General features: G+C 28.2%; 1 protein-coding gene across 7 annotated transcripts in view; it reads right to left on the bottom strand.

The window, feature by feature from the left end:
* The window catches only part of LOC129606727 (protein nervous wreck), a 43,449-nt gene that overhangs the window by 1,890 nt on the left and 27,586 nt on the right, over positions 1-13,973 (bottom strand). For 6 of the 7 annotated variants that reach the window (XM_055517226.1, XM_055517228.1, XM_055517233.1 and 3 more), the window contains 3 exons: positions 486-1,569; positions 270-408; positions 1-200 (listed from right to left, as the gene is read on the bottom strand). In XM_055517226.1, coding sequence (XP_055373201.1) covers positions 1-200; positions 270-408; positions 486-1,569 — 1,423 coding nt within the window. The remainder of the gene's footprint in view (positions 201-269; positions 409-485; positions 1,570-13,973) is intronic. The other variant, XM_055517231.1, reaches the window with a different exon arrangement.

The raw sequence follows: 13,973 nt of genomic DNA, 5'->3' as shown, positions 1-13,973 counted from the left end.
GGTATAACTGTACAGTGCAAGACATTTATATATAACATCTTTCTGTGAGCTTTCAGGAACTGGCGTCGCTGATACTGGTTGTGCTATTTCGGGTTCAGCTGCTTCTGTTGTTTCTGATGCACCCCAATTCACTTCAGTGGGATCTGCATCCCAATTAGTAGCAAAGCTTTCTATAACTGGAGCTGGTGTATCTGGTTCAACTAGTAGAGTTTAATGAAAACAAAATTTAATCATGGTGTTTTGTACATATTTTCTAATTTTGAGCTTACTATCAGAATCAGAATCAGGAGTTCTTGCTCTAGGTGGAGCAGAAGATTCAGCAATAGTTTGTTTCTTAAATGAATCTTGTCTTGTAACATCTTCATCTTTATCGCTATCATAAAATGAATCTGAACTGGCACCTTGTTCCTAAAAATTTAAAATATAAAAAATATTTAATGACCTTGAATGTGATATTATAAAATGATAATTGGAATGAAACCTACTACCTTTTCAGATGCATCTGTTCTCATTGATAATGAACTAGCTGATCTTGTCAATTCTTGTGCTTCTAATGATTCTGCTTCTTTAACCCATTCATCAACATTAATTCCACCGGCACGTAAACATTCCAAACATGCTTCAGCTTTACATTTTTCTGTTTCAAATCTACGAATTGATTCTTTAAAATCTTCAATTTTAGTACTTAAATCTGGTCCATTTGGATCATTTGGATCTGAACGTTGACCAGCATCACGTAACGATGAACAAACGGCTAATTTTTTAGCACTTTCCCTAATTGTATTGTTTGCTTGAACAACTTTAGCAGCTAAATTTTTCGCTTCTTTTGCTAATGTTTCTGCAGCTGATTCATGTTCGGCAGTAATTTTACTTATTGGATCATTGTCACATGGTTCAAAATCATATTGTATATGTTGTTTTAATACAGGATAAAAAAGATAGCAACACTGTAAATTATATTCTCTAGTTAATTGTTGGGCTTGATCTCTTATTTTACCAAATGAATTTTGTGTTGCCGAACATGTTAATAATTCTGTACGTCCCATTAATGTTAAATATTCGGCAACACGTTCATAAACATAATTTTCCATTGTAGTCATTGTTGTTTGTAAATCAACAGTAAAATAACGATTTTGATGGGCATTTGCTGCTGCTAATGTTAATATGTAATCATTACGAGCACCAGTTGATTTCTCTTCCAACATTTCTTTACGTGATGTAACACGAGCACTATTTTTTTGTAATGATGTTATTGATTGAAAGAATGAACCTTTCTTTTTTTTCAATTTCTCTTCAATATCACGTGCTTTATCTCGGACATCATGTGCACAATGCTCTTCATCAAAATATTGTTTTTTAGTTCTATCAACATCGGCAACACTAAAATGTAATTCTTTTTGTATATTTGCTATTTGACTTAAACATTTTTTTGCTATTTGCAATTTATATTCACGCAGAACTTTTGCTTCATCAGCAATTTGTTGTTGAAATACTTCAATAGCAGCTAAACGAGCTCGAGCTAATTTTTCATTTTCTTCTAAAACCGTTTGCCATACACTCCACATATTCCTATATATAAAAAGAAAAAACAAGAGAATTATGTATTAGCAAATTACCCAACAATTTTCTCTAAATTATTTAAAAAGGAAAAAAACACTAAGTATAAAGATTAAAAACAAATTTATGGATACAATAATGACCTTTATATGTATATACGAGAATATTAAGTATATATGTACACATATACACAAATTTGTTTATTTTACTTAAGACACAAACGCTCAAATATTTCCATAATAATGGACTCAAATATTTCCATTTTGTAAAAAAAATAAAAATCCTTGCGGATTAATTTAAAACGCCTAAATGAATTTTTATTGATCTTTTTATTGAAATCTATACAAAATAATAAAAAAAAAAATAAATACCACCTCTTGTACCTCCAAAAAAATATAGAAGGTGGGTGGTTATGGCCAAAAAAAAGTCGAGATCTCGGTTGACTTCACTTTAAAGCGTTTTAGAATAACAAAAAAATTTTTCTTATTTTTTTTTTATAAAAAAGTTATTTGACACAACAAGAAAACAAATTTTGACTTTCATTTCAATAAAAGCAAATTTATGTGCTTTTTATTTTACGTTTCAACAATTTAATTCTAAAATTTTGATTTTAAATTTAAAAACATTGAACAAAAGAAATAAAAGGCTTAAAAAACGTGGAATTGAAAATAGAACGAAACCGTAAGTAACTTGCATCGTAGATTGTTAGCGTTTTATTATTATAAAAACAATACCAGCATGGAAATAATTCAATGTAGTTTTTAAATGGAACTTGGTAGGGAAGACAAGTAAGAACTGTAAAAGTTACATACCTATAAATATTGAAATATACCTAGAAATTATTATGTTCTGAAGCCAAATATATATTTCGCTTGGGACCGACTAGGCGGGAACAGATTGCATTTGGCCGTTCAGATTCGATGGCAATTGGAGCAAGTACTAACTGAACACTACCTCTCGATGTTCCACCTGAAGAGGATGGGCAAAATAAAAGCCGAAGTCTGTCGTCTCTACCTTGAAGAGGACGAAACGCTAAATTATTTGTTGTGCAAATGTAAGGCAGTACTTCGCTTGTGGCTGAAATGCTTCAAATGAACGGCTTTGTGACTCCGATGGAAGTCTGGTAATTTGCTGTAAGCTGCAATACTGCAATTTGTCGGAGACTGGATATAGGGGAATAAGAATCATAAAATACTGTAAACTACAATATTGCAATTTGTCGGAGACAAGATATAGGGCTAATTTAAGGGAAATGAGAGTCATAAAATACTGTAAGCTGCAATACTGCAATTTGTCGGATACTGGTTATAGGGCTAATCTAGGAGGAAATGAGAATCATAAAAGATCGTATAGGTCAACGCTGAAAAGGACTTTGAGGAAGAAAAATATTCGAGGAAAATAATCATACACAATTTATTCCAGCTTCAGCTTTCGTGTGCAAAAAAAAAAAATCAATTCCGTATGCTGTTCGGTAAATTCTGTATATATCAAAATGTCTCCTGTACATAAAACGCCGTTTCAATTTTCCGTGAGCTAAAATTTAATTTTTCATTAAAAAAATACAAAGCCATCTACCGGAATAAATATGTATATAAATATTTCTCTCAAATATACATTCATCGAAGGCTGATTTATGAATTATATAGTTAAGATTGTTATACGCTCGGAGCGTTATTCAAAAAATTTTTATACTCTTGAGCATTACTTGGAGGTATTATAGATTTCGAGTATTTGAAAAGAGCACAGCCATTACTATAATATAAATTTTTTCTTTAGCTCAATTTTCTCCAGAAGATTATATTTTGTAATTTTAAAATTGTTTACTCTTTATTCAATCTCTATAAAATTCATTTTGACATTAAATCATTTTATAATTTTGCATAATAACATGGATTTAAAAAAAATGAATAATCAAAATCAAAGTTTTTAATACCACACATTATTTTTAGCTTTTACACATTACAAAATATTATATAAGTTGCATTATCGTAAATATGTGTGGATACAAAAAGGACCTTAAAATACATTCAACCGTATCGGGTAAATTGCAAATCAACATAAAAACCTTTCGAGCACAATACTTAAGAATAATGTTATAACAAATGCATATATTTGTAACAAACACACATATTTAAGTTATTGTAGGTTAAAAATCAAAGGTAAAAAGTTTATACTCGTTTTGTATCACCCTACTAGTTCTTTTAAAGTTTCTCTGAAAAATAAATTATATATGTGCATTAAATATGTAAAGTGATCCTGTTACTACAACATATATGTGTATGTAATATAAATTGTATTGAATTTTAAATATATTTGAAATAAAACTTGAAGGAGAAAGTTTTTTTGTTAAAATCATAACATTTTTATAACTTGAAATCAAAATCTTGTATATGAATAGAATTAAGTGAAGTTGCAACTTAAACTTTAAGAAAAATTCAATATTAAAATCACGTAGTTCTTTAATATAATTATATAGAGTTGAGCGTAATATTCTTAAATCCTCAAAGAAAAATATTTTCAATGCAGCATTGAAAATTTTCTTGCAACAACTTATAATAACAGTAATTTCATGGTATACAAAAAACCAAGTCAAATGTTTTACCATTTTAATTTGATTTATTCAAGTTTAAAATTATGTAATCCGAAATAAACAACTAGGTAGTAAATAGGTACAATAAAGAATACAACCCGATAAAATTGAACCAGTTAACCTGACTTATTCAACAAAGCAATTTAATTATTTTAATTACGACTATCCCACTCTATTTTGTTATAAAACAAGAAAGGCCTTTCTTCAACATCTATTGGATAGATGAGTGCACGAAATAACGGACCAATGAACATAATAAATAATAAAGAGGTTAACAACCTGGCTGATGTATGTAGGAACTAACGAATTAAGGAATTTGGTGGTCGATGGATAAATTGGCGAATGCGCGAAAATATATACGATGAATTATCGGACAGACTAGTGAACGAATGAATAGATAGACTAGGCGACTAGACGAATAGAAGAGTAGACGAATAACCGAACAGACTACTGAAAAATCAGACGAGTAGGCGAATGAAAGAGTAATAACCGAACCGCCGAATGAAAGGAAAAAGGAATGCACGAATGGACGAACTAACGAACCGACGGATATAAAAAATAACCGATAGGTGAAAGAACTGGTAGACATATGTATAAACTAACAAAGGGAGAGATGTGGGAGTCGATAAACAAATTTTGCGAATGCGCTTAATTATATCAGATAAATTAACAAGCAGATAGATTAATAAAAGGGAGAATGAATAATTAGGGTACCGGATGCGAACCGACGGAGCCGAACAAACGGGTAAACGAACTAAAGGGTCAAAGGATAACGAACTCGCCGAATCTCTAGCTAAATGAATAAATAGACGTGTGGACAAAGGAAGGTATGCACAAATGGAAGAACTGGCGTTTAGATGGGCAATGTGCAAATAAATGATTAAAGGGCCTCATACAAGTGTGAGCTGTCCAATGTGAACAGATGAAGAGACAAAGAGGTGGGCATAAAGTCTGAAAGAAAAGATTTTTTAATTTTCTTGCAAGTGCGCAAAAAAGTAATACGGAGATTTTAGAATTAATATTTTAGGTTGCAGAGAATAATTATTTGTTATAAAATTTTGAAAACCGATGATGCCTCTAATAAACTGAGTAATTGAATGGGCTTCTAAAAAATTCAATTTCAAAATAACCCTAATCTACTTCCCATAAAATGTCTATCTAGGCCATAGATTCCTACTTTCATTATTAGTTTCTCATCGTATTTCTCATAAGTTTAACGTTTAAAGTGTAATATCGGTAACCGTTATATGAAAAGTTTTCTTTCATTATTCTTATACTTAATGATAAATATTCTAATAAACTTGAAAATAATTATCAAGATTAAACATAAAAGAAATTTCTAAAATTTTCTTAACATATTTTCAATATTACTATACAAAATTATTACTCTCATATATAACATTCAAATTGCAAATTCAGCAGGATAACGATTAATTTTGCTCCCTTGAATTTCAATAACAAAATTACGCCCTCACAAAATTAACTGCCATTAATATATTGTTTAACAATTTTATTTTATTGTTTCTCATATTAAATATTGTAAAAACATTTATTTAATATTGAAAACATATGTTAAAAATTACAATAAATGAATAAAGTTCTATGGAAATTTTGGAAAATCTACAAAAATATATAGGCGCATATGATGTACGGCATTCCGTCATATACTATGAATATCTTGATTCTTTTATTTACACAAATATATATGTATATAAGTATATATTTAAATAATTTATGACGTAATTGTAATATTTAAGCAGCTTTAAAAGTTCCATTTTGTATATGTGAACTTTTTAAGAATACAAAAAAATAAATTTGATTGTATTTATAAATTATTTTAAACGATTTTTCTCATATATTTTTCATATACACAAATTTATAATATAAATCCTTTTTGGAAAATGGTGGGATAAACACATATAATAGAAAGAATTTCAAACGAACCATGTATTTTTATAATAAATTTCAATAATAAATTATACCCCGACATTTAATATATATATGAGAGAAGTTTGGAGAATGGGATTGTCTCGAAAAATTGATTAGTTTGTCCCGTAAAATAATTCAAATATTTTTTTGATGTCATAACCTAAGATATGGTAAAATCACATTTGAATGGCATTTTTGAGCGATGATGACTCCATGAAAGGGCGAAAACGATTTCATAAAAAAGTAAACAAATGCAATTTAGTTCGATTCTCGCCAGCTACCTCATTTCCTTCCACTCTCATATGGCCTGACACCCAGCACAAAATTACCCGATTGCTCCTATCCAATTAATTGAGTTTCTCAAGACAGCCCCATACTGTCGCGGAGGAAATATTATACTATAAATTTCTATTAATTTAAACTTGTACGATGTTTGCATGTAAAAACTATTTCATGTTCATTTGGGTGAGTGGAAATTTGTCTTTCAAATTATCAATGTAAGTATATTTACCATTATGATACGGTAACATTTTCAAACTGTCTATTGGTCTTAACAATTTCGATATTTTAAGAAGAATTTGAGTTCTAAAAATTGTGTCTGTGTTGCTTATCTTTAAATCGAAATAAACTGTAAAAGTTTTTAGCCTCATCAAAATTACATGATGTTGCAAGGCATGAGTTGATTCCTGAGGGCATTCTTTTCCCAGATAAAAATGAAGTTCACAAATAAATTAAAAAAAAAACCTCTACAACATATTAACCACGGTATTCTCACTTTTCTAATAAAATTTCACCAAACATTTTCGAGTGCCTACAAAATTTAACAAATTATTTAACACAAAAAATATTTTTTTTTAAATAGGAATCGAAAAATTTTCAAATTTAAACAAAGTAATTGTTTGAAGAATAAAAAAAATTTTTGTTTAAAATTTTTGTTTAAAAATCATTTGTAATTTACAAAAGAATAATGAAAACAAGAGAAAACGAGAAAAAAAATAGAGTTGACCTTGTCAACTCTGTGATACCCGTACGAATTTGTTATCCTATGTGCGAATAACTAATGTGCCATAACTAACTATGGGGCAGACTATGACTTTAAGTTGCCGTATTACCATATTAATTTATGCAAAATTTCAGTACTATGTGTTATTCAAAATACTGGTTGTGCCAAACTACTATTGATGTTGTATGGCAGCTACCAGAAAGAGCCAAGAAATTTTAGCGAATTTTATCAAGCACATCGGCCCTACTAATATACTCACTTGTGTGAAATCTCAATATCACAGCTTTTATAGTTTCTGAGATATAGTCAAATAACTTTTGAAGTTGTATGGCAGGTACCAGAAGGAGCCAAGTAATTTCAACGACTTTTATGAGACACATTGGCCCTACTAATATATTCACATGTGTGAAATCTCAATATCACAGCTTTTATAGTTTCTGAGATATAGCCAAATAACTTTTGAAGTTGTATGGCAGGTACCAGAAGGAGCCAAGTAATTTCAACGACTTTTATGGGGCATACTGGCCCTACTAATATATTCGTTTGTGTGAAATTTCAGTACCATAACTTTTATAGTTTCTGAGATATAGCCAAATATATTTTGAAGTTGTATGGCAGCTACCCGAACCGGTAACCCGATCATGTCCAATTTAAATAGGGTTCTGGCACTTACTACAATAAATCATTTGTGAAAATTTGGTGAACTTAGCTCAATTAGTTTTTGAGTTATCGTTGGGACGGACGGACGGACGGACAGACAAAGCTAAATCAACTCAGAATTTGACGCTGATCAAAAACATACACTTGAGTCTATATCTAACACCGTTATTTCTTAGCGTTACAAACGGTAAGGCAAATTTAGTATACCCTTCGAACATACGTTCGTACGGGTATAAAAATAGAAGAGGAAATAAGGAATTAATATGTAAGCCTGTTTCTTGTTAAAGTTATGTGTTTGTATGTTTGTATATGTATTTCTATTGCAATACACCCCATATATACAATACTCTTGCATATTCTTTTATTATTATTTTTTACACAATTTGGTAAAAGTGGATTTTTTTTTTCTCTACTTTGTTTTTCTATTTTTAAAATTTAATAAAATTTATTGCCGAAGGCTTAAAAAACAAAACTGAACTTTATGTGCTTTTAGTACACACTCCTTGAATCTCTTTTCGACTATACGTCAAAAGTGTAACAAATTAAAAAATATTAATTTTCTAGTTAAGTATGAAAGGTGAAGATGGGAGGAGCAGGCTCTCTTTTTTTCTATCTTAGACAACAATCGCAATTTGTTACAACATTATTTCGCGTCATCAGGTTTTTCACCTTATTATACTCTGCACCTTTGTGAAGGATATAGTAACTATAATATAGCGTTTGAAACTGTTTACAAGAGTCGTCTGCAATATAAACATGTTATATATATTCTTGCGCTCAGCGTCAAACATTTAAAGAAAAGTTTTCATGCTCAGAATTTCAAGTTGCAGGATATATTCCAATTACATAAGTTTAAACCGATTTAAACGATTTTTTTTCTCTTATATGGAATATAGCACAGTTTATACCTATTATTTTATACCCTTTCGAACCGGTTAAATTTTTCATATTATTTTTTTAAGCAGCTTTTATATTTAATTCAAAATTTTCAAGAATAAAATATTGTACGAAAATTCAAAAATTTTGAGTTGTTATAGTTTCATACAATAATCGTGAACTCTTACATATTTATATTTGTTATATATACAAAATAGAAAAAAAAAATAACTTGATATAAAACTCTTATACTCTATATTAAAAAATATGAAATGTTATATGAAATATTTTTTATATTTACTTTAAAAATACAATTGCTTCTAATTTGTTTTTTCTTTTTCTAATTTCTTTATGGTATATATGTATATATACCATCGGCTCCACATTTAAATGACGTTTTCTAGAATCCTTAATGTTGCATTGCTCTTATATGAACATTTTCTATATAGACGTATAGATATAGATTCTACATAAACGTATAGTTATACAAAAAAAATATTTTCTATTTTTGAACATAATGAACAGGCTTACACATTAATTACAACAACCTTATATATATACCATATATATATATATCTGTATTTACTATATTCAATGAAATGAGTAATGTATAAATATAAAGGTAGGTGGAGACACTCACTTGCAATTTTCAGCTCTTCAAAGAACATGAAACAAATGAAATGAAATAAATGTACCATAAAATACACATATATAGGTACATATATAAAGTATATACATATATATCAAATATATTTATGTATGTCTGTATGTACGTACATTATTAAATTTTTATTGTTCCAAGCGTTCTGCAATTGTATATTTTTTCATTTGTTTTTCTACATATTCATTATAAGTTATTCCACAAAAAAAAAAAAAACAATAACAGGACATAATATACTTAAGTGTATCCTTGAACTCTACACATACATTTATATCTGTACATACATACTGTTATGGTATATATGAAAATTTGTATAGAATTTCCATAAATATTCTTTTCAAATATCAAAAATGATATACTCAAAAGTATATAGGTATATATTAGCTATATATATATGTATATATATATATATATTCATGTACATATTTATCTAAACTCTAATAATAATGCCAGTTTATCTTAAATCTTCTCAAAAAATTTTAAATGAGTATGTATGTATGTATAAGAGAAAAATGTAAAGTGTGTAAAAAAATATTGAAATGGACATTTCTTCAACCAAAACAATAAAAGGAAAATTAATTTTCAATAAAATCATTCATTATATATGTATAAAGATCTTTATATATGTATAAATCTTTATACATCTTTATACATATGTATAAAGATGTATAAAGATTATATATGTATAAAGATCTTTTAACACATTTTGCAAAAAAATTTCAAACAAAAATTTAGTTCAATAGTTTTGTTCTGTCTATACAATGCGACCATCCGCTTATAAAATTTTTAAACACTTTAAGATAGAAACTTGTAATTTTGCGGAGACAAATAGAAATTATAGTCCAGAAATTGTCTTTTTCATTATTATAGGCTTAAAAGTTTACAAATACATAAACTCTAAGCTAACATTCCTGAAAGGAAATGTGCTACTTCACAAAATATAAATTTGATTCACTAATTTTTCTTTCCGTATATCGATTACGTAGGCATTTTTTTTCTTCAATACTGTTTCGAGTTCGAAACAAACACATTTTTTTTTAAATGAAAAAAAATGCCCATTACTTTCCATTTAACATTTATCTGGTATATTTTTAGAATAACACGAACTCGGTAGTATGACTTGGCATTATTTATGTAACAAGAACTAATTTTCTATACAACAATTATTGCGATCTCATTAAATTTTCACAAATTTTTTTTTTTAAATAATTATGCAGTACTTGAATATTTTAAGAATTTAATATTTGATTTTTTTTTTCAAAATCACATGCTCATTTTATATTATTCATTTATATTAAATTTACCGTGTTTAAAGTAAGTAAAGTTGTAAGTAAAAATTAAAACACGAATTTCAAATTAAGGAACCGAAGAGATTTCCACGGCAGCATCACATATTGTAAGAGAACCAAGGTATATGAATAGCAGAAAAAAAGAAAACAATACAAACATTTTGCAAGAGAGTGACGTAATATGAATATGACAATTGGCAGATGAATTGACTTCTACAGACTACAGTACAAATATTTGATAAGAGAGCCACATAATATGAGGAGGTCTTTTATCAAATTATTGTACTGTAGATGTATAATAAAGAGAGGAAGTCGAACAAAATTCTAGAGTACAAACATATTATGGCAGAACCACGTAATATGAGTGGCAGAAGAGAGGAAAGCAAAGAAAGTTGCACAGTAAAAAGATTTTGTAAGAGAACCACATAATATTAACGGAAGAAGAGAGAAATCTGAAGAAAGTTCTAAAATTCAAACATATTTTGAAAGAATCATGTAAAATATGAACGGCAGAAGACAGTAAGCTGAAGGAAATTCTACAGCAACATCACATCATAACAGAACCATGTAATATTCATGGCACAAGAGCGTGGAATCTGTAGAAAGTTGCATAATATAGCAACTAATTATAAGAGAACCATGTAATATATGAACGACAAAAGAGAGAAAGGATAAAGTTTAAAACACAAAATATCTTTAAAAATAAAATCTAATTTGTAACTACGGCATTAAAAACTTTAACTGCATAGAACACCCTATTCATAATCATTTCAAAATCAAAAAAACTAAATTAGGATATAAGCGTTTCACAACGTGGAGTCCCTCATCACTTTCATCCTCAATTTAAACCGCAATATCCTTGTAAATTTCTTCCATATGCTGGTACGTTATATTTTCTTTTATATTATATAGAACTACTAGTTGTACTACCGTCTGTTATTGTTGTTATAACTATTATTGTATTTTTTTGTTTACCATATCATTTTTAAATATTTAATTATTTAAATAGGTTTGTTTTTTTTTATTAACACGCAATGAAAACATAAAAAAAGTTTTCTTGTTTTACAGTACAGGTGAGTGCTATAATTTTTTAGTTTTTATTTTATAAAGCTGTTAAATTTAAACGTTACATAAAATACTGTTACGTCTTCAGTTTTACCGATAATAAAATACAAATGGTTTCTTTTTTATAAAGTTAAAAATAAAATTTTATAATCAAAATGCAATTATATGCATAAGTAGAGGTGAAAATAAATCATTTGCAGGTGAAAATGTAAAAACTAATATTTAAAACTTTAAAATAGTCATTTAGAATGGTGTTCGTGGATAATGTTTCCCTGATCCTTCTTTAGTTATTATTTACTATTTATATTGTACGCAATTACTAATCTATAGTATAACACCTAAGGAATATTGTGTACACAATCAAAATAAATTATTAATGAAATATTAAAAATAAACTGAAAATTTAATTACCAGAATGGCGGTTTGTGGTCAATTTTACACTTAAAGATATTTTCTCTAGTTCACAGCTCGAGACTCATTGTTTTCCCCAATAAGTGCAAAAGCTGGCACAAAACATGTTCTTAGAAGTTACTGTAGAGAGCTTGATATACAAGTTTAATATTTTCTGCGTATAACTCAATTAGGTAATAGCCAAACACAGTACCAACCGACAAACCCATGCAATATATTGTATCCAGGAAAAAATTAAAACTGTCCGACCAGATATCAAACCAGTGAATTTTTTTTCAGCATTCGTGAGAGTTGCACTATTAATATTTGTGATATTTCTTTTAAATCACCGTAAAAAAAGGTTTTTAAGAAGTGGCTTCTCTTCCACATCATAAACATAGAAGATGTTCTACGTTCTTCAACACTACAATATCCTGACGACTCAACAAACTTCTATAGTGTTGACGTCACAAAGTCTTAAGTATATTACTCAAAAGACAGTGTCTCGTTATTGTCAATACTCTCACTAAGATGGTGAGAGCCGATCTATTATACGAACTTATAACGCGTCGGTTCTCTCCTCATCTGGAAATGATCAGAATATCATTTGTTATGCCTCGTCATACCCTGCATGTAGACGGATATATGACCTATTGAGCTCGCTCCTGCTTTTATTTTTCTTATCTTTTATATTTCTAAATTATTTGAACGGCATTCGTAAAAGTGCAACCGAGACAAAATCGTCCAACTAAACTCGTAATTATCCAAAACCAAAGTTTTTAATTATTTCGGGTTGACATTATTAAGAATAACATGGAATTTTTTTTGAATCACAACAATCCTGCCACCCTTCTGCCTGTTGCTTGAAATATTTGTAACTTAGGGTACTTTTTTTAATTTTGCTTATTAAAATTTTAAAAAGATTGGACAATAGTTCAAAAACAAAGAGTTAAAATGTGTTATATTTCATTATTATGTTGATTATTACTTAATTATTTACAAAATTAAAATTTAAAACAAAAATTTAGATTTTATAAAGGCATTCTCATGAGAATTTATCCAAAAAAAAAAAAACAAAAAAAAAGTTTATTTTATTCTCTCATACATGCCATTAATTATGATTTAATTGTATATATACGATTTTTATTATAATAATTACCATAATGTTATACGTTCATTTAAAATATGTCTATGTGTGTATGAGTGTATAATTTAGTCATGTACTCTCTTAATACATGAATATTTATTTATATAATATAAAAGTTAATGTATTAGAAACTTTTTTATTTAAACAATGAATTTATATTTGAAAAATGAGGCAAAAAAAAATGAGAGAAGGCACAAGAGAAGCACACACAAAAATTATGATGATTTGACCTAGAAAAATGGTACAACCTTTGAATGTAGAGTAAAAAAAAAATTTTTTTGTTACTTTCTTTATCTTTGTTTTATCCGTTTTCTTTTTTTTCGAAAGATAAAAGGACGAATTTTCTTATTTTCATTTATTCTTTTCTTTGCTTTTTTGGGGATCTTTTATTCCTGTCTATAGGGATAAATACAAAATGTTGTGTGTGTGTTTATAAAATGTATAGGAAAAATACAGTTAATTTTAAATTGTTTTCTTTTCACTCATCTTCTTTCCATCTTCTTATACTAAGAATATTTTAATAAAATTGCAAGGAAGAATGGGAGAATGCTTAGTTCATTTTTTTGCTTCTTTTTAATATTGAAGGCATAACTTCAACAATATTAGGGTATGTTAATCAAATATCTGGAAAATAAATATTTTTATTGATTAATAATTTTAAAGGTATAACTAATAATTTTAGTTATTTTCCTTATATAGGTTTTTTTTTATTAGGGAAACTTTCTGTATCCATGCGATTTTCTTGCTAATAAAGCAATCAGATGAAACTTGATTTTTTATAACACTAGTGCGAGAAGACATGAATC

The sequence above is a fragment of the Condylostylus longicornis genome, unplaced genomic scaffold (assembly GCF_029603195.1).
Source record: "Condylostylus longicornis isolate FDR11 unplaced genomic scaffold, ASM2960319v2 ptg000022l, whole genome shotgun sequence".
Lineage (NCBI taxonomy): Eukaryota > Metazoa > Arthropoda > Insecta > Diptera > Dolichopodidae > Condylostylus > Condylostylus longicornis.
This window is presented reverse-complemented; position numbering and strand designations above follow the sequence as displayed.